Consider the following 21,332-nt stretch of genomic DNA (forward strand, 5'->3'; position numbering starts at 1 on the left):
CCATACTTCTATTCTATTTTCGAGTTTTTTATCCAACATGAAACACTTGAATTTAAATTACTTTAAATCTCCGCGTAGAAGCCAATAATATTAAGTTTCATTTACTGAATGGATAAAACACGACACAGTAAACTTACCTATAAACTAAACAACCAGTTAAGTTACTACAATAACTTACAGTTACTCAACTATTAAATTTACTTAACTCTTTTTTTAACAGCCATTTTAACAAAAAACCTTTTGTGGCAACCGCACTTTTTTTAAATAAAATTTAAATGGCATAACATTGACAACTAATTAAAATTTGAATAATAAACCTCTTTAAAAGCATAATAAACTATATATTAGCATCTGCTAAGGTTACATCTCTTTATCAAGCTCAACACTTTCTTACTTCGGATTCTATTCTCTATCTATATATATCTCAAATCCGGCCTTGTATGGAATACTGTTGCCATATCTATGGCAGATCTTCTAATGATGCCCTTTCTGTTTTAGACAAGGTGCAAAAATGCATTGTACAAATAGTAATACCTGCTCTTGCAGCCAACCTCCATCCATTATCACTTCGTCGTAATGTTGCTTCTCTTTCTCTTTTCTACAAATACTATAATGGGCTATGCTCTAAAAAGCTAGCGTCTCTTGTGCCATCTACTAAAATTCATTCTCGTGTTACTCGTCATTCAATTAAGTATCATCCTTTTTCTGTTACTGTTCCTAAGTGCTCCAAAAACTCTTATTCGCCTAGTTTTTTTCCTCGAACATCAGTTTTTTGGAATTTATTTCCTTCATCTTGCTTTCCTGATTCATATAATTTGAAATCCTTTAAGTCGTCTGTTAATCGTTATCTTGCTCTACAATCTTTATCTTTTCTCTTCCAGTAACTTCCAACTTTAATTAGTGGTTGCTTGCAGCCTTGTTGGAAGCAAAGATGATTAAAAAACAAAATATATGTCAATAGAAAGCTAAACAAATGGACTTTCAGTTAAATAAGTATGCATCATTGAACAATAAGAAATGCAAAGTGCTTAAAACATTTTTTTTTATAAATCGTAACTAAAACATTCCAAAACAAAACTCTTTTAATGTATAAAAAGAATATTTAACTACTTAGCTAAAATCTTCTACAGTTTTACAGTTTTAACACTGTTTTATTTTATATATAAATTTAAAGAAGATTTTTTATCAAGGATTACTCAAGATTTTTTAACTTTGTCAAGTGATAACTTTTTATAATTACACAATATGGCTCTTATTTGATCTTGATAATGTAGAGAATTAATTAAACCAAGAACAAACAAATTATGTCTATAGTGAAATTTTATGTACAAAACTTGATAAACTGTGAAGCATACTTGAAAGCTGGTACCAGTGGCTTGCAAAAATTTATAAAAATCAAAAGAGTTAATATACTCAAAGACTCACAAATGTTAGCCATACAAATGTTTCTTATAAAAATTGTTGGGAAATTATAATCTACCTTTAAAACAAAGATATTTATTCAATTACCAACTAATGGAGAGGTTTTATGCCATTATCTATGTCTTACAAGGTTTGACTTGAAACTAACTGGTAAAAAAAAAGTTGCATCTGTAGTTTGCAAAAAAGTAAATGCATTTTGGAAAATGACAGAAATTCAAGAAAAACAGAAAAAAAAATACTGTTATAATGATAATGTATCTGATACATCTTAGAGAAAACTTGATTGAAACTTTAAAAAAAAAAGTTATATGGCTCAACTTCTGAGCTTTACTAGTAAGTTGTCATCTCTGTTTAATATTGCAGCATCAAATGCAAAAAATTTGATTAGAAAAGATACCTTTCGTGACATCAATAATTTAGATTTTCTCTCAGATCAGCGCTAATTAAAAAAATAATTTTTGGATTCATTTGGAGTTATACTATAAAAGTAAAAAGAAAGGAGTAAAAAGAATCACAGAAAATAAAAGTTAATGAAAAACTAAGAAAAGAAAATATAAAAAAAGATAGATCCAATGTACTGCCAGAAATAGATGACAAAATTTCCAATAAAAAGGAAGAAAGTGCTATTAGTAGACAGAAAAAAAAAATTAGTATATTAGAACACCCTAAAGTTTCTTTAATGGCTTATAGGTTGAATCTATCCAACAGAGAAAGATCTAGGATCATTTTAGTTGTGGCTGAAGCATTAGGTCACGAATTTGGATGAAAAATCTCAAAAAGCACAGCAAACAGATCAGGAAACAAAATTCAACAGCAAAAAAATTATTCATTTCATGTACTCTTTCATTTCACTGTAGTAACAAGAAAACTAAGTGCACCAGAAGGAAAATTGTTGTGTTCAAGATTCCTGATACAACTAGGAAAAGTCAAGCAACAGCAACCATAGATGCTGTAAAGGTCTGGAAACTAGAAAAACACTTGTAGCAATAATTTTTGACACAACTCAATCAAGTTCAGGTCAGATAAATGGTCTGCAAAGTTAATTGAAGAGCACTTCAATAAAAAGTTTATTTGGTGTGCCTGCAGACATCATATCTTAGGAAGAGTTTTGTCATCTGTTTGTTTAACGATTTTTGGAGAATGTCAAATTTTTAGACACTTTAAAAATGGTGTATGGCCTAAACTTTCATTAAGTTCAAATACCACTTTTAGAAAAATTAAAATTGAAGAACCAGTATTAATCATCAAACAAGCAAAATAAATTTTTTTTTGTCTAGTTTACTTAACCAGAAGTCTTGAAAAACATTAAGAGATAATTACCTATAAGGTTGCCAACTTGCTTTGCAATTACTGAATGCAAAACAAATAAAGGTAAAGTGGCGCAAACCTGGGGCTTTCCATCATGCTAGATAGATGTGTACAATTTTGTATACATCAAAAATCTTTGCTTCACGGCTTTGTAAATTAACAATACTATTTTATGTGAAAATGTGGCTTACATGTACACAATTGATGCATCATTCAATGACTTGGAATTTTACAGACAAATGCTTCTTTATTAAAAAAATTGACAATGATGTTGTTGTTGCTGCCCTTGAAACATTTAATTGAAATCTTTTGTATTTAACCTAAGAAACATCTCCTCTTGTTCTATTTTCTGATAAAGTGTCTGATCGTGATAATGCTAAAATTGCTAAAATAATTCTTGAAAATATAAGAGAAAATTGGGAACATGATTTAGACTTTTCACAATTTCTTCTTTTAAACCGAGTACTTGTTTAACTGATTTAGTTGGACCAAAATTAAGCAACATTCTAAATTTATTTGGATATTCAAACAAAGGTTTTTGGGTTGCCAACTTTCTCCAAAGTTTTGGAAAGCTAACACAAATTTTCATGCTTTATTAAATCATTGAAACCTGTAAATGATAAATGATAATTAGAGAATTGTTTAAAGTTTCAAAGATTTTGAAAATTTAAACAATGCTCTAATTTATATTACTTATAGTTCTAAAAATTCATTATTTTAGACAGAAAAATAGGGAGGAAGGAAGTATCATGAGAAGGGAGGGGGGAGTGGGTGTCTTGGTAGGTCAAAAATAAAAACTTTCAGGCTTTTTTTTGTTTTGTTTAAATAAACAAATATGAAACCAATTGAAAATCTAAAAATAGTTCAAATGAAAAAAATTCAAGTCATTTTGGTACACCCTAGTATATATATATATATATATATATATATATATATATATATATATATATATATATATATATATATATATATATATATATATATATATATATATATATATATATATATATATATATATATCAGGCCTTGTTAAGAAGCGTTACGCAGCCAGCATTTTGCCTGCGAAAAGACAAATTTGCCTTGCATTTTGCCTGCGAAAAGGCCTACGCATTCAGCAGTTTTGCGTTACACAAAAGCTTTTATCTTTTAGAATATTTAAATTATCTTTTGATATCATTTACGTGACGTTTATTCAGAAGAAATAAAGCCGTAAGTAAAAGCATTTAACCCATGGCTCTATACTATATCAGTATAGGTCGCCTTGATTTAATCGCAATTGTAAACAAATAGATTTTATGTTAAAGAAACAATTTGTTTAAAATTTTTTTGTTGTTGTTAAAAATTAGTTAAAGAAAATAAAGTGTTTTAAGTTTTATCTTAAGGAATTAAATATATAAATTCCTTTTAAATATAAAAATTATTTTTTGTTATAATAATTTAAATAATGTACAATTTTTTTTTATGTAAATATATAATTATTTTAATGTAAATATATTAATAAGATATTTTGTTTATTGTTAATTCAATAACGTAAAGTTTTAATGATGTTCGTTTAATTTATGAAAATAAATTATGATCAGGAATATGTTATCGGTAACTGATAAATAATAAAAAAAAACTTTTTATTGTTTAAAAATATTATTAGAGACTTCACAAAATAAATAAGAAAAAATTTATTAACAGTTAATAAAATAACCAAAAACTAACTGTAAAATTATAAGAAAATAAACAAATATTGTGTTATGTTTTATGAAATAATATTTTTTTCAAAAAAAATTTAGTTCATATTTGAAAAAATAATAAAAACGATTTTTCAAATAGGAACTTATTTTTTTAAATAAAAATAGAATTTTATTTGTAACTTTTGTTATAGTGAGGAAAAAAAAACTGTATGATTTTTAACGCGTTAATAAAATACCTTTAATTACAATGCAGTACTTGAAAAGACGCTAGTGACGCAATATAACTTTTAACAATACAAAATATATTTGCTGAGTTGAGTTACTTTGAAATGCATTATGCGTTTTCGTTACGCAGGGAAATCTTGTAACAAGGCCTGTATATACATACATATATATTTATATATATATATATATATATATATATATATATATATATATATATATATATATATATATATATACATATATATGTATATATATCTATATATATATATATATATATATATATATATATATATATATATATATATATATATATATATATATATATATATATATATATATATATATATATATGTATATATATATATATATATATATATATATATATATATATATATATATATATATATATACACACATATATATATATATATATATATATATATATATATATATATATATATATATATATATATATATATATATATATATATATAGAACCCTTAGATGTTGTTCGAAAGTTTTTTCCATATTTTGTTGACAAAAAGTAAAAATTAAAATGCAAGACCGGAATTTTTTTTTTTATTAATTGATAGACTGCCTGCCCCAACCAAACCCTCAGTCGATGTAGCAACACTCCCTTGCGGGTCAGGCTAAAAGATAGTAGATGTGCCAGCACTTCCTTGCGGGTCAGGCTATTTGTCAGTCGATGTAGCAGCACTCCCTTGCGAGTCAGGGTATTTGTCAGTCGATCTAGCAGCACTCCCTTGCGAGTAAGGCTATAAGATATTCGATGTAGCAACACTTCGCGCATGATTTACAGTAAAAAAAATAAAAATAAAAACATTTTATTAAAAAAAATTAAAATAAAAACATTGTTTATATTGTTAAAAACATTCAGAATGTTTTTAAAAACATTCAGAATGTTTTTAAAAACATTCTGGTCAATTAAATTTGCGTTTTTGTGGTTTTTTTAAAAAACGATTTATTTGTAATTAAATTAATGATTTTTACTTTCGTCCAACACGCAAATGTTGGACAAAAGTCAAAGATAATTAAAAGTGACGTATGTGTTGGCGTAAGAATCACTTTCTTCCTTCCGCTCTTCCCAAAGACGACAAACTATAGATCTATGTATATATATATGTATATATATATATATATATATATATATATATATATATATATATATATATATATATATATATATATATATATATATATATATATATATATATATATATATATAGTATATATAATATTTTATCCATATTTTAATATAGTATTTTACTTACAATCCAGGCTACAAGCAACTGTTACTTATGTTGAAAGAGAAGGAAAAAAGCATAAAAATAGTTAAAAGAAAACTTAAAAAAAAATTTTAATTGTATGAGCCAGGAAAAATGAAGATGAGAAAGAATATTGTTGAAAGCATTGATGTTGAAAGGAAAAAAATTGACAAATATAAGCTTTTGAACATAAAGAATAGTTCAGTAAACTGAGATAAACACAAGATCGTGTTTCAGTAGGTAGAGCAAAAAACATTAGGCAGCAACCAGGGGGTTAAATATGTATTTATAATTGAATTTGTATTAGGTAAAAATAAGCTAAATTGGCATATTTGTATTCGTATTGTATTTGATTAAAAAATTTATAAAATATTTGTATTTGTATATAATTAAAATGTATTTGCAACTCCGTAAACTAGGTTAACTAAGTTTTTTAAGGAAATACAATAATAGTCGTTTTTTTTCTCCTTTTCGACACTAAAATAAAATAAAAACTTGTTTTTAGTTGTTTTTAGATGTTTAAAGACATGTTTTCATTCTTTTATTTAGTAGACTGTTTTAACAGTCTTGTCTTGAAAAAATCTTCATATTTTTTCTTAACATAAAATACAAATATTTGTATTTGTATTTGGGAAATGCCGAATTAATATATTTGTACTTGATTTTGTATTAGGAAATCTAGCAATAATTATTTGATATATGATTTACATGAGGTCAGTAGTGAAAATAATGCTAAGAGACATAAAGTATAAAAGTATAAAGAAGCAGCCACTGCAAGCTCTAAACTGTCACAGAATAAAGATCGCATATAAAATTGGATGTCTGTTCTAAGCAATCATAAAGTGATGAAGTTTTTTTAAGAGTATATAGTTGTGTTGTCATCATCAGCCAGAAATAAGATTATCAGGAAGATTATCAATATGGAAACAACACAAGACAGAGGATAGAACTTTGTGGTACTCCAGAGGTTATTGGAAATAAAGGAGAGTATTGTCCATCATAGATAACTGCAAATTAGTACTGCAATTTGAAAGAAATGATTCAATAATTTTAAAAACTCTTTTAGATAAACCATATGAAACGAGTTTATAGAGAAAAATGGCATGCCAGATTTTATCAAAAGCTTTTGATATGTTCAGAGCAAAAGCTTTTCCTCACCCCTTCTTATTGTTAACTTTTATATTATTACAGTTACCAAGTCAATAACATTTCTGTTATTACTGTTACCAAGTCAACAGTAGGGCAGTTCCATTCCAGTGAGTCAAAAAAAATGAAATTTAATAAAGAATATTTTTTATATGAAAGATGGAATTCAAAAGAAGATACATATGATATGATATACAACAAAACACAAGTTTTTTTTCATGTTTCAATTATTTATACTTCGCAATAAATAAAACATTTTTTCAAGACAAAAAACAAAAAATTTTTTACATGTGCTTATGATGTTTAAAGAAGATTTCATGGCCCAGATTTTTTAATTCTCAAAGATAATGATGTCTTCTAATATTTCATTATCATAAATTGCAATTAGGTGTCTAAGAAGTATCTTAAATTTTATGCTAAAGTGAATGGCCTTTTGAATTTTCGTGCTTGATTTAAAAGATCTAATTATTTGGAAAAAGAAGTGTTCAAAAGTATTTTTTTCTTCTATGACATTTTAGCTTTTTTTTTTTTTGCATCACGTACAGACATATCACGCACAGACAAATATTTATCTGTGCGTGATAATTAGTTTCTTTAGCTTTATAATGTTTGAATTGCATATTTGCTGATTAATTAGTTTGAGTATAGTTTAGTTGGATTAAAATTAGTTGCTTAAAAGAATTTAGAACTAAAATGAACAAAGTTAAGCATTCAATAGTTCAGAAAAAATTGCGAAAGAAACATCCAGAGTATCAGATTACTGATACTCTGGATGTATGACATGAGCAACAAGGAAAAGGAAGAAGTACGTCGAAAAATTGCAAAAGAAAGAAGCGAAAGTAAAAGGTAGAATAATCTACATCTGAACATGAACAGTCATTTTTATCTCCGCAGAGTTTTGGAAAAACACTTTAAAAAAATTAATTCAGCATTACCTGACAATTCAAACAAAAGAAAATACCCTTTGAAAGAAGTTTGTATATGTGATAAAATATACTACTTTCTGATATTTCAGAATTAGCCCCTTTCTACCCTGGTTTGGACAACGTTAATTGCAAAGTTCTTCATTTTTATTTGCCAGAAGATATCAATAGAATTGCTCCAGGTTGCATAGATGTTGCTATTAATAAGAAAACAAAAGAGAAAGTATGACACATCGTTTATATGTAGGAATCACATTTTATTTAATAAGGTCTTCAGTTTTTGTAAACAATATTTGTTTTCTTTCAGAAACAAACTTTTTTTTTTATTTAATATTATGTCAGACATAATTGAAAGGTTTGTGTGTAATTAAAACAACAAATCTTGCATGTTTATGGCATGTAAAGCGAACTGTGGGTTGGCAAAGTTTGATGAATATGTTTCTAATGTAATAGACTCATTTGGCGATGATTCAAACAAACCACTCTTTGCTTTTGACGAATGGTCTTCAGAAAATGCGCAGAAAATTAAACAACCACTAATATCTTTGTTAGAGGGGTGTGTATTGCTGCATCAGCAATTGCCAGATACTATACATCATGTGAATATAAAGCGACAACAAAGTGCATCTTTTTGTTTATGTAACCAAAATGTATCAGAAAATGAATTGATGATACAAGTAGGTAAAATTGTAATTTCATTTGTAGTACAATAACAAAATCTAATAATTTTTTGTATTAATTTTTTTGTTATATTTATAAACTAACCATTCATCCATATTTTTAATTCTTCTAAAATCAGATGGATTTCAGTGAAAATTACACTATAATGGAGCAAAGTGAAATTCAATCCGCTTACTGGGTTCATCAGCAACTAACAGTATTCACTACTGCAATATGGAGTAAGAGCAATACACATTCTGATGCCATTGTATCCAATCTTTTACTTTATGATAAATATGCCGTCATGTTTATTATCAAACAATTATTAAGTCATTATCAAAATATTTGTAAATTACACTTTTTCACAGATGGTCCTTCATCACAATTCAAAAATTCATGTCATGACAGCCATGAATAATTTGTACAAATTGTCATCTGCTCTTGTTGAGATTCGTTGGTCATTTTTTGCAACATCACATGGAAAGGGGGTAGTTGATGGCATAGGTAGAGAAATAAAATGTATCGATTGGACAACAGTAAAATCTGGAAAACGATATTGTCGCAGTTCAGAAGATTTAGTGAGCATTGCAAGTGAAAAAAAATTAATGTAAGTCATTATTTAAAGAAATAAACTAAAAATGAAAGCCGTAGATATGAAACTTTTGGTTATTAAATTTTTATTTTTTAGACCATTTAGATTACAAATGAGTGTATAACCCTAAACCAAAGTGAGATCGATGAAACGCTTTTCAAAGTTAAATTTAAAGTCAAGGGTATTTGGTAAAAATTGTTAAAAAATCATCATCTTCATTATTGGTAAATGTGGTATCATCTCCATCTAAAAGGTACAAATTTAATACTATTTTCCCAGGTATATTTGTCTTTGTAGAATTTTGTTCTGCCGGTAGAGCAAAGACATACCTTGCCGAAGTATTAGAAATTATAGATAAAATGGCATAAATTAAATTTCTAAAAGAACAAAACGAACTCATTTTTATATACCCATCTGTAGACAACTTCTTCTGGCATGACTTGTGTGAGTTAAAATCGTTAGTACTGCAACCACACTTTGATAACCATGGACACAATACTATTATTGTCCCGAAGTGTTTCAACTAAAGTTATTGTTAAAAATTTGATATTTTTTCTTTATTATCTTTAATATAGCATATCAACTATATAATACAATATTTATCTATAACATAATACATTAAAATATTGCTTTTTAATTAAACATGCATTTAATATAATTAGTAATGATATATATATATATATATATATATATATATATATATATATGTTATTTATTAAAGTCACAATCAATTTATTTCCAAAAATACAATCCAAAAATTACTAATGTTTGCGTATTCTGTTTGTTACTTTTTTTTTGTCAGTACTCTATTTTAGTTTAAACTACTATTGTGAGGCAAAAATACATCTTAAAATGCTATAATTTTGTAATAATTTTTAAGAATGCTTGTATAACTACCTATAAAAAATAAAACACCTGACACTGACAACTTTTTTTTGACAACTTGACGACAACTGTTTATATATTTTAGAAATAATTTTAGAAATGCACTGAAAAAAGAAAGCTGAAAAAAAAGGTGAAAAAAATATATATGATGCAGTAGTGGTGTAGTGGTAGAGCACTCGCCTCATAAGCAAAAAGTTCTGGGTTCCATCCCCACCACATCCCTGGTAGTACGGCGCTCAACTTGTTTCTCCGTACTACCAGGTTATTATTATTTTTTATAATTATAAAAAATAATAATAAATATATATATATATATATATATATATATATATATATATATATATATATATATATATATATATATATATATATATATATTAGTGATGTGCCATCGGCTAATGCCGATTATGGCTAATAATAGGTTTAATGTATTTATTTAAGGGTATTATAATAATATTAAGGGTTTAAATTACGTATTTAATATGTTCCTATTCATCAGAAGTGACTCCACCTATTAGCCTATGCTATTGGTAACCAGCAACCAATTAATCAGCTAAACCATTGACCGATTAATCGGCCGATGGCATCGGTTGATTAATCGGCATTGGCCGATGCATCGGTATTGACTATTAAGCCAAACTAAACATGTGCATAGGCACACCTTATATATGCAAGATGCATACCTAATATTCAGATATTACATTTAAATACATACATTAAACTCCATAATTAGCCTTAATCGGCCTTTGCCGATGGCACATCACTAATATATATATATATATATATATATATATATATATATATATATATATATATATATATATATATATATATATATATATATATATATTATATATATATTTATACAAGAAGTAATTTAAACAAAAGTAGGTCAGAGATTACAAATTGCATTATTTTCAAAATAATGCGACAGATACAACGTTCCATGCATGATTTTTTGGAAATACCCAGTAGAGTAACCCAGTAAGAGGATCAAAGTCATTGATTGTCAGATTATATAATTACTAGCTGATCTGACCCATAAAAATATGGATCTTTGTAAGTCTATTCCACACTCACCTTTTCTATACTTTTTACTTATATATATATCCTAAATTTACGGATCCATAAATTACGGGTCCAACCAAACTTCCATTTTCTATATTTATCTATTCCACACCTATCATTTCTATATCTATTATTTGTCTACGCCAATATTTTTATGTAAAATAATTCATTTTGAAAAATTGCTTTGAGAGCAAAAAAATTAACATGCGCACCTTTTCTGCATACCTAGAGCTTATAAGAGATTTATAATTAGGTTTGTTTTTCTCCTAAGTGCATATCATCAATAGCTCAGTGGTTTGGTGCGCCGTCATTAATGTCATTTTGGAGGATTAAAGACCTATCCTAATAAATTTTGAATATTTTTCAATCTTGCTGTATTTATAGTAATATTTATAGCAAAATTTTCAGTACAGTTTATATCTATAATAATTATAGCAATATTTATAGCAAAAAAATAATAATATAGAAAAAAAGTTTTCTAATTGTTAAAAGAAAATTTAAAAATTTTCTTATTTTCATAGATTATCCTGGTCATATTTAAAATATCTATATCTATAAATATCTAGGAAAAATTTTTGAAAACATTTCCAGAAAAATCCAGGAATAAAAACGCTTTTTGTGCATTTAAAAATATCTCATGTGCTTGAAAAGAAAATTTTTGGCAGGCTTTTTTTTTTGGCTTCTATAAAAAAGAAAATTGTTTTAATACTTACTTAAATAAAGTTTATAATTTAAATTAAACTAGATTTTTAGGTGATATAGTCAAAATAATTTAAGTGATCTCTAAGTGATGAGTGTTTACATATCTTAAATAATAAATTTAATTTTACGATGGAAACAAAATAGTTTAATGGAAATAATAATAAAACAAAGTAGAAAAGCGGTATTCTTTTATGTTTAATTACAATTTTTATTTTGATAAAAGTCTCCAGTTGAACTAAAACGCAAACACTTTTTTAAGGGAAAAAACCCTTACACATAATCTAATGGTGAAATTGTTTAAAAATCGTTTAAAAAACTCTGCAGTAAGTAAATTTATTATTCAAACCAGATAATTTACAACAAAAAAATATTAATATTAGCCTCTTTATCGGAAGTATAATGGTAAAACAATTTTTTTTTGTTAATAACTCAATAAATAAATTGATTTGATAATTTCAATTAACATAAAATTTATTTTATAATTTAAACACATACATACATTTTTTTATAGTCTGGGTAAATAAAAAAAAGCAATTGCTTTTACTCAGCGTTTTTCAAGTAATTGCTCAGCTTTACATGAATAAAAATTTTAGCAAACTCCCTAAAAATTTTATTTACGTAAAGCTGAGCAATGACTCAAAAAACGCTGAGTAAAAGCAATTGCTTTTTTTATTCACCTAGAAAAGCTAATTACTCCAACTTCTTTTGTTTTATGTTATTATATTTTGTGTATTTAAAAAGGTTTATAGAGTCAAAACCATTAAATAGTTTATACAATTGTATGGAGTCTTTATTTATGAATTACATATGTGATCTTTTCCTTCTATCTTCCGAGATAAAAAACTTAATGATAGTCTCTTCAAATAAATATATTCTTAAAATATTTTAGTTCTTGTAGTTTCAAAAAAACATTTTCAGCTCTATATTTGCCTTTTTCAATATGGACTCCACCTGCTGATGCATTGATGTTGAAATCTTAATTTTGTATTTATGCTAATTGACATCAAAACTTTTTTTTTTTTTAGATCTTAGTTATTAAATAAAAAAAGAAGATGGAACATCTCACAAAAAAGATCAATTAGTGTCATCTATTGTAATACCTTACCTATTGTAATCATGAGCAGTTATAGCAAGTATTATTAAGATGGAGAAATGTTGCAATTCTCTTGACACAGCATTAAAAAAAAGTTAACAGAATTTGAAGGGAAAAAAAAGTTCTTTATAACAATTTATTTTAATTTAAAGGTGATATAAATCTCTCAATTCAACTATTAAAAGAGAACCTCCAAGTGGACAATAAGATAAGAGTAGATCCAATATTAACAATTATTTTTCCTATATAAACAATATTATATGAATGTTTTGCCAGTAAATATTTATAAACATGAAAATATACAGAATTATTCAGCAAATACATATGATGAATAAAAAATGATAATACCAACAACAACAACAACAACAACAACAACAAGACATTTATTCTCCTTTTTAAATCATACAATAATTCAGTTTTTCAGTCATGGCAAACAGCTTAAGGCAATCCATTATAACTATACTAGAAAGAGAACGTCATCTGACAAATTTATTATGAAGATATTCATAACAATATTGAAGATATTCCTGATAATGAAAGAGAAATATTTATGTAGAGGACTGGGCTAACAATGTTAAATTAACAACTTGTTTCCATCATAAAAATGTTTTTTAGAAGCATTATTTAACTAAATGAACACAATGCTGCATAATACTCATAATAATGCTAAGAAATATATTTATAGCAATGACAATTATTTGCAATACTAATTTGTAATAAGATTTTTTTGTTCTATTAAAAGTTCAATTTTTTTTCAACTATTTTAATCTATGAAAGTGCAGATTTAGACACCACTTACAGCAATAAAAGGATTTGTTAACACTTTTCTAGATATCAAGAGTTTTTTAAGTTTATAGACAGTCAGTTTAATTTTTTTTACAGACAAAATAAACACATATTTAAAAAATTGAACCCTAAAATTGAACTCTCTAAACATTATGGTCTTTGGCCTATGGTGCATACTTGATGGTTCAAAAGATACATATTTTGTTTTTGTGCATGCAATACATCAAAATGTAAAATTAATGTTGAGTGTTTTAGGCCTTAAAAAGTCCTTTCATGAAATTATTTAAGTTATTGTTTGCAGCAAAAATTAAAAACTTTGCTGAAAAATTGCATAAGTAAAATAATTTTTTTACTAATGCAACCATCCAGGTATAAAAGCTGTCCAAAATTTCATACAACAGTATCAACATAAAAATGATCAGTCAACAGTTGATTATAAACAGTGGACAACAACATATAGAACCAACCCATTAACAATAAACCTTCCATTAAGTGAACCCATAGAGCCTATGTGTAAAAAGATTGAGAAAACTAATGTTCGATTGATTTCAATCAATCATTTATGATTATTTATGATTCTTACATTTAATAAATGTAAAGAAAAACCGGAGGTATCTTTTTTTTTTTTTGTAATTTCAGATGATTTAAACCATGATTTAGGAATTATTAATGAGTTATGCATAAAACCATTAATAATATAATCTTTGGCCCACAATTACATTAAAAAAATTAGGCAAATTTAAAAATAAGTGAGAGTGTAACTCAAAGTAACAGAACAAAATGCTCATCTTGACAATCTCTTCATCTTAGGATTCAGCAACTTCAAAAATGGTCAGGTATCAATTTTCAGCAATTTTTTTCCAATAGAACTTCAATTAAACAGGCCAGCAACAAAAAATACAATTTTCGGAGATTCTAAAAATTATATTTGCTAAAAATAGATACTTTTTTAAAAAATGCTGAGAAACATTTTGTTAAAATTGTTTCAAGAGTCTTTACCGTTTTATTTTTTTTACAATACCTTTTGTTCATTAAATTTTAAGTAAAAATATTTATGTTATTATCTATGAAAATATGCTTCTTTTGAGACCCACATTGACATACTTTTGGATATTTTTTTTTTTTTTTTTAATATTGGATACTTTACCTCAAATGGTAAAAAGTGTTATTTGTGAGAAAGTACTGCTGAAAATCTGTAAGGCAGAATGTGAGTCCAAATAGGGAGATTTAGGTCTAAATTTCAAAACAGGATATCTATATTATTCTTTAAGAGATCAATATACTTTATATCAAAATGGCCTAGCATCTCTAGTTATATTTAAGATTTTAAAATATTTATGAAAAGGTATTAAAGACTGTTTAAAGATTTTGCATTTATTCACTGATTAAAATCTAAGTAAGTGGGTGGAGTGGCTGTTTTCTTTTTACATTAATTAATCACATTATAATAAAGAGTTATAAATGATAGAGTGTAAAACATTATTCTTTAAATTAAAATTTCTCTATTTATAAATCATTCTTAAAAATGGAGGTAACAAAGTAAACTTGCACATATTCAAAATAAGTTCAAATTTAAATTAAATTGAAAATTAAGTTTAAAGAAATTAACAAATTATGTATAGCTTACTTTAAGTTCTGGAAGATTTAGCTTGTAATTCAAAGAAAGTCCTTGATTTTCGGTTTTTAATTTCAATGCCTCAAATGTTTGTTGTGGTGTTTTATCCCCTGGAGCAGATATCAACCAAAATTCAGATGCCATTTTAAATCCTATCCTTATTCTAGAAACATAGTTTTTATGACACAACCTAACCGAGATTATGAACCAAATTTACTTAATATACATTCATCACTTAATAAAAAATTATAATAATTACGAATATTATCGACAACAAGTATAGCAAAAATAAAACAACAACACCAATGTTACTGTTCAACAGCGACAATAAAGTAAATAAACTGATAATTTAATAATTACTTAATGATAATTATTAAATTAGTAAATAACTAAGTTATTAAGTGAATAAATTTTCCAAAAAAGTTTTTTAGTTATTATGCAACGTAATAAAGTTAAAAAATTAATTTCAATAATTTAACTTATAAAAAAAATGATGCTTTATTATCTTATCTTTATCAACACTTCCAATTTTTCTTGCGTATCAGCCTTACTATTTACATAAAATGATCACATTACCGAAAACAACTTGCTCGCGCAAAACAACTCTGCTGGGCGATTAATCAATTTTTGTTGGGTTTTTCACGCAATTTAAAAAATAACTCGATTCGATTTTCGACTATACTTCATACCGAAGATAATTTTTTTTTTCTTTTATCTATTCAACCATAAAGTATATAGTTTACTGAAATAGAATTATAAGTTTACATAAGTTATGTTAAGTCACTCATACAATAACAAACTTGTCAATAAAGTGACACCTTAAAAAAAGGCTGGCTAATTTTGATTGTATTAAAAGAAGATGGATACTATTAATTTTCTTAGATTGGGTGCGTACTTATATATCGCAATCGGTAAAATAATCAAGTGAAAATCAAATACAAAAACACAATTTTCGAGCTTTACAAGATCTTGAAACGTTTAGTTAAGAAAACCTTTTTTGAACATTAGATTAATTAGGAGAAAACGTCAAAAGATCTTAAAATTAAAAAATCTTTAGTTAAAAAACTTTTTTAAATATTAGATCAAATAGGAGAAGTCGTTATTGCACTAAATTATTTGTTTTTAAAATACTATAGCTAAGGTTAAAAAAAGAACATGGTATCGAAAATCATTCTTTAAATACTTTTTTTGTCTTTGTTTTTCTCTTTGCTCATTCATACGGTGTGGCGATTCTAAAAAAAAAAAATGAGGAGATGGCGAATCCGAAACAAAAAAGAAAAAGAAAAAATCACTCGACTCAAATCTGTCCAATGCCCGACTAGCCGACTCAATATTCCACAAGGTCAATACTAAATACGGACTCAAGCCGAAACAATATTCATCAAAAAACCAACTATAGTTTGAAAATCGCGTTCTTTGTGGGTACACCCTTCCCGCCCCTTATATATATATATATATATATATATATATATATATATATATATATATATATATATATATATATATATTATATATATATATATATATATATATATATATATATATATATATATATATATATATATATATATATATATATATAGAGTTTTTCATAAACTATTTTTTTAATTATTCTAAAAGCAAATTTAATCACGAAAAAAAAATTGTTTTTTTAAAACTCATTAAGGAGTGTAAAAGAAACTTTAAGTTAAGGAGTGTTAAACCTCAACGAAAGATATTGAAAAATGAATATTAAAAATGAATATTAAAAAAAGTTTTTTAATCAATAGTTTTCAAAATATTGTTGTTTAGTTATATGCTGTTGCTGCAAGTAACTTTTAATAATACACTGATATTTTTCAAATTCATTTAATTTTCCATTGATATCATCAAGTATGGAAAATCAAAGTTAAAATCAAAAAATGGTCAGCGTAGTTTGGTTATGACTTGTTCAATGGTGCATAAAAAACCGGTTTTTATCAGCTCAAAAAGCGTCAAGCCTTTTTGAAAAAGAATTTGGAATACAAGTAACCCCATGTACTATTTGAAATCGGTTGAAAGAAGGTGGATTTAAAGCAAGAGTTCTACGCAAGAAACCATTGTTAGCGAAAACCCATCGAAACTTAAGACTTGCATTTGCTAAAAAATATGTAAATATACGTGTATCATTCTGGAAGAATGTTTAAATCAAACAATTCAAAATTAAATCTTGTGAAATCTTGTGAAAGAAAAAATATAACAATTCGGCCTGAAGCTCCAAAGAGTGTAAACTCAGGGCCGGATTTTTAACCTTCGGGGCCCTAGGCCGAATTGTTTTGTGGGGCCTTTTTTCAAAAAAGTGTAAAATTTTCTTATATTAATTTTTCATTTTACTGCATAAAAAACAAATTGCATAAGTATACTGACAGTATAATATCGTACACATATATGAAAGTAGGTTTTATAAATGCAAAATAGACTAGAAAATAAGTAACATTTCAGCATAAAAGTAAATTTTAACAACTTGTTACTTTTTCTTTCTTGACAAAATTTGTCAATTAGAGAATCCGTATCAAGAAGTTTTATTAAATTCGCATCACTAGATATAATTTATCAATTATTCAAAGTTATAAAAGTCATAAAACTTTTGATCAGCTTCAAGTTTTGAAAAAATTTTTTCACGGGAACAATTTGCTATAATAAAGCATATAAAGAATCTCAAAATTGTCTTAAGATTTAGAGATGCAATTTCTAAAATTTTTTTATCAGCTTATAAATGAATAAGTGATTTATAGCTATTTCTCGATATTGAGTCTTGATAAAGTTATGATATTGCAAATTTTCATCAAACAAAGACATGTTAATATCTTCATTATATTGTTTAACGATTTCCTCAACATTTTTCTTCAGCTTTGCATCAATGATGTTCACATTAATCAAAAATCCAAAAGTTGTGTCACGTTTGATATACAATCATCCTTTTATTCAAATTTGAGTTAATTGCATTGACAACTTTGACTAAAACATCTTTCTGAAACCTTTTTTATTGGACTTAATATAACGTATTTTTCATGGTTTGAATAAAAAATGTTTTCTTTGTTCGATGAAAAAGTTTTAGCTTCCGTTTCTTTTGGATCTTGTAAAGCTTTTGACACTGAGTTTATTATTTTTAGAATTGCATTCCAGAAAACTGTTTGTACTGCAAATTCAAATTCTTTCATTTTTGATCCAAAATTTTGATCTTCCAAAATATCCGTAAAGAACCACAAAATACTTTCAAATCAGAGCTTGATTACCTTCACTGAATCTGATCTTGCATTCCATCATGTTCTCTAAAGTGGTTAGACCATACGGGCTGATTTTTTTTCAAAACACTCGATCTTTTTGTTGAAGATGAAAAATAGTTGTGAATTTTTTAAACAACTCCAAAATAATTTTGTAGTTTCTAAGCAAACATCAGCTTCAGAAGATCCAACCAAGTTTAAAGAATGTCCAGTGCAAGGAAAATATTTTGTAAGGTTATTTTTTTCTAAAGTTTTTGCACACATTCCTTTATACTTTCCCAACATATTAGAAGCGTTATTGTATGACTGAGATCTGCAGTATAAAAAGATTCCAATTTCATTCAAGAAATTCACTGTAACTTTAGCTAATTTTAGTCCAGTATGACTTTCAATTTATATAAACTGTAAGAACCGTTCCATTGCTTCGTGAGATTTTTTATGCACGTACCTTAAAACAACACAAAGTTGATTGTGATGAGATAAGTCAGGCGTAGAATCTACTAAAATTCCAAAATCCTTTAATACTTTAAATCAGTCACGATAGCTTTCAGAAAATTTTTTGTCATTAAAGAAACCAATTTATTGCAAACTTTCTTAGGCAAGTATGAAGTTTTTCCTGAACCAATATGACTGTAACGTCTAATGTGTTCTGATATGAATGGATCAAATTTTACAATCAGTTCACGAAGTTCAAGGAAATTCCCATTAATTTGTTTTTTTAACATTTTGTAAGAACCTCTAAATGCTAGACAACCAAAGTAAAAATTGCCCGCTGAAAACCATTCTCCAGTATTCCTGTTCTTATTTTGGTTCTTCTGTAAAGCTCCTCTGAGTTCTGTAGAATTTTTGTAGCTTTTTAACAGTGAAACAGCATTTTTCCAGTCTCTCAAACCAGTTGTGGCAAAAAAAAAACAGGAAATCTTAAAAACCTTGCATATAAAGCGGTAAAGATTTCCTTTTGCTGGCGAGTAAATCAGCCCTTCACGATCTTTTTTTTTCACCATTTGCTGTTTGGCCTTTGAAAAAAGATTTTTAACAAAAGCGATCGTGATCCTTTTAAAACTGCTTTGATTCATGGAAATCATTGTCAAAATTCTGAATAGTTTTTGATCGTATTTGAAATCCAAAACGAAATATTGCCTTCAGAAAGATGTTCCCATCAGCAAATGTCATCGTTTCTGTTGATATTTAAGCTGCAGCTATCAGTAATTAATTTAGAAGAACGCGTGACTTTTTGCAATTGATGATCATTTTCTAAACTGATTGTTCTGTTTCAAGAAAACGATTTATACTTTTTGTACTTCCGACTTTCACCAAATAAACATCATGAATTATTTGTTCTGATAAAATAAAAAAAGTTATGAACACTGTTAATCTCTCGTATTCATGGAACACATGTTTCCTTAAAAACCGTAGAGAATTGCATAATAACATTTGTTTACAACTCGCTCTTCTTGTATTTAGCAACCGTTTGATGTTTATTGACGTTTCAAGATAGAATGGCTAAATAAACTTAGGAATTGTTATATATCAACTTAATAAAAAACTTTAGATGAACAAAAGTAATTGAGTGGTAATGTGATCTTTTACTACACCTGTACACCATCTAAATTACATGTATACACTATACCAATTACACCTTTTTCGCATTTTACGCAATTAATAATAATAATAATAACAATAATAACAATAATAATATATGTATATATATATATATATATATATATATATATATATATATATATATATATATATATATATATATATATATATATATAGAGAGAGAGAGAGAGAGAGAGAGAGAGAGAGAGAGAGAGAGAGAGATCATATATATGAATCCAAATTTATGTTTTTATAATGATTTCTATTATTATATAAAATCTATTTATTTAAATTAAAGCTCAACGTGGTATCAAGTCATGACCATGAATTGAATTTTTATACATTATAAAGCCTCTTTGTTATCGCTTTAATATTTATAGATTGGAATGAGGAGCTATGTAAGAAAAACTAGTAAAGGAACGAGTAATTCAATGGAGGTAGCTGTTGATTTAGTTTTAACAGGAGGGTGTTCGTTAAGAAATGCTGCAGGAAAAATGAATCTGTATCACAGCACCCTTTGCAGGTAATTTATGTTTATGTATTCTGCACCAATAAGTACTACTTTGTCCTACTTAGTAAATGAAACTTTGCATAAGTTTGTAACTAAAAGCAAATTCTTAATGTGTGTTTTTATGTATACAAATATGTTAAAAAAAAAAAAGGAATAAAAAAAGGAGAAATCATAATTATGAAAAAGGGGCACACCAACCAATTTTCGAAAATCCGTTTTCTTTAACCATTTTTTACTTTAGTCTGTCATCTACAATATAACACAAGATCAACGTGTCAGTGGGCCTCTTTCTGACTGAAAATTCCTTGTTATTTACACGTGATAAAATCTGAAGAAACACACTTTGTAACGAGTAAAACGTTCGTCCGAAAGAGGCACAGCAATCAAAAAACCACCAACTACCACAGAGGGGGAGGGGATGTAAACTCTTCTACCACGTGGTAGGAAAAAGTGTAATTTCGCGCGCTTACTCAAAACTTGATTTTGGTTGGTGAGCAAATTTCAGTCTAGAACCTTTGCAAATTTCAGTCTAGAAACTTCAAACGCGATTTACTCAAAACTTGATTTTGGTTGGTGTGCCCCTT

The 21,332-nt window shown here is 26.7% G+C and overlaps 1 protein-coding gene across 1 annotated transcript in view; it reads right to left on the reverse strand.

Moving 5' to 3' along the window:
- LOC100209803 (V-type proton ATPase subunit C) overlaps positions 1-15,626 on the reverse strand; it is a 72,047-nt gene extending 56,421 nt beyond the window's left edge. Inside the window, exon 1 of the mRNA XM_065797945.1 lies at positions 15,406-15,626. Coding sequence (XP_065654017.1) covers positions 15,406-15,537 — 132 coding nt within the window. The 5' untranslated portion in view covers positions 15,538-15,626. The remainder of the gene's footprint in view (positions 1-15,405) is intronic.
- Positions 15,627-21,332: the final 5,706 nt, after the last annotated feature.

Source organism: Hydra vulgaris, chromosome 05, assembly GCF_038396675.1.
Source record: "Hydra vulgaris chromosome 05, alternate assembly HydraT2T_AEP".
In the NCBI taxonomy this organism is placed as follows: domain Eukaryota; kingdom Metazoa; phylum Cnidaria; class Hydrozoa; order Anthoathecata; family Hydridae; genus Hydra; species Hydra vulgaris.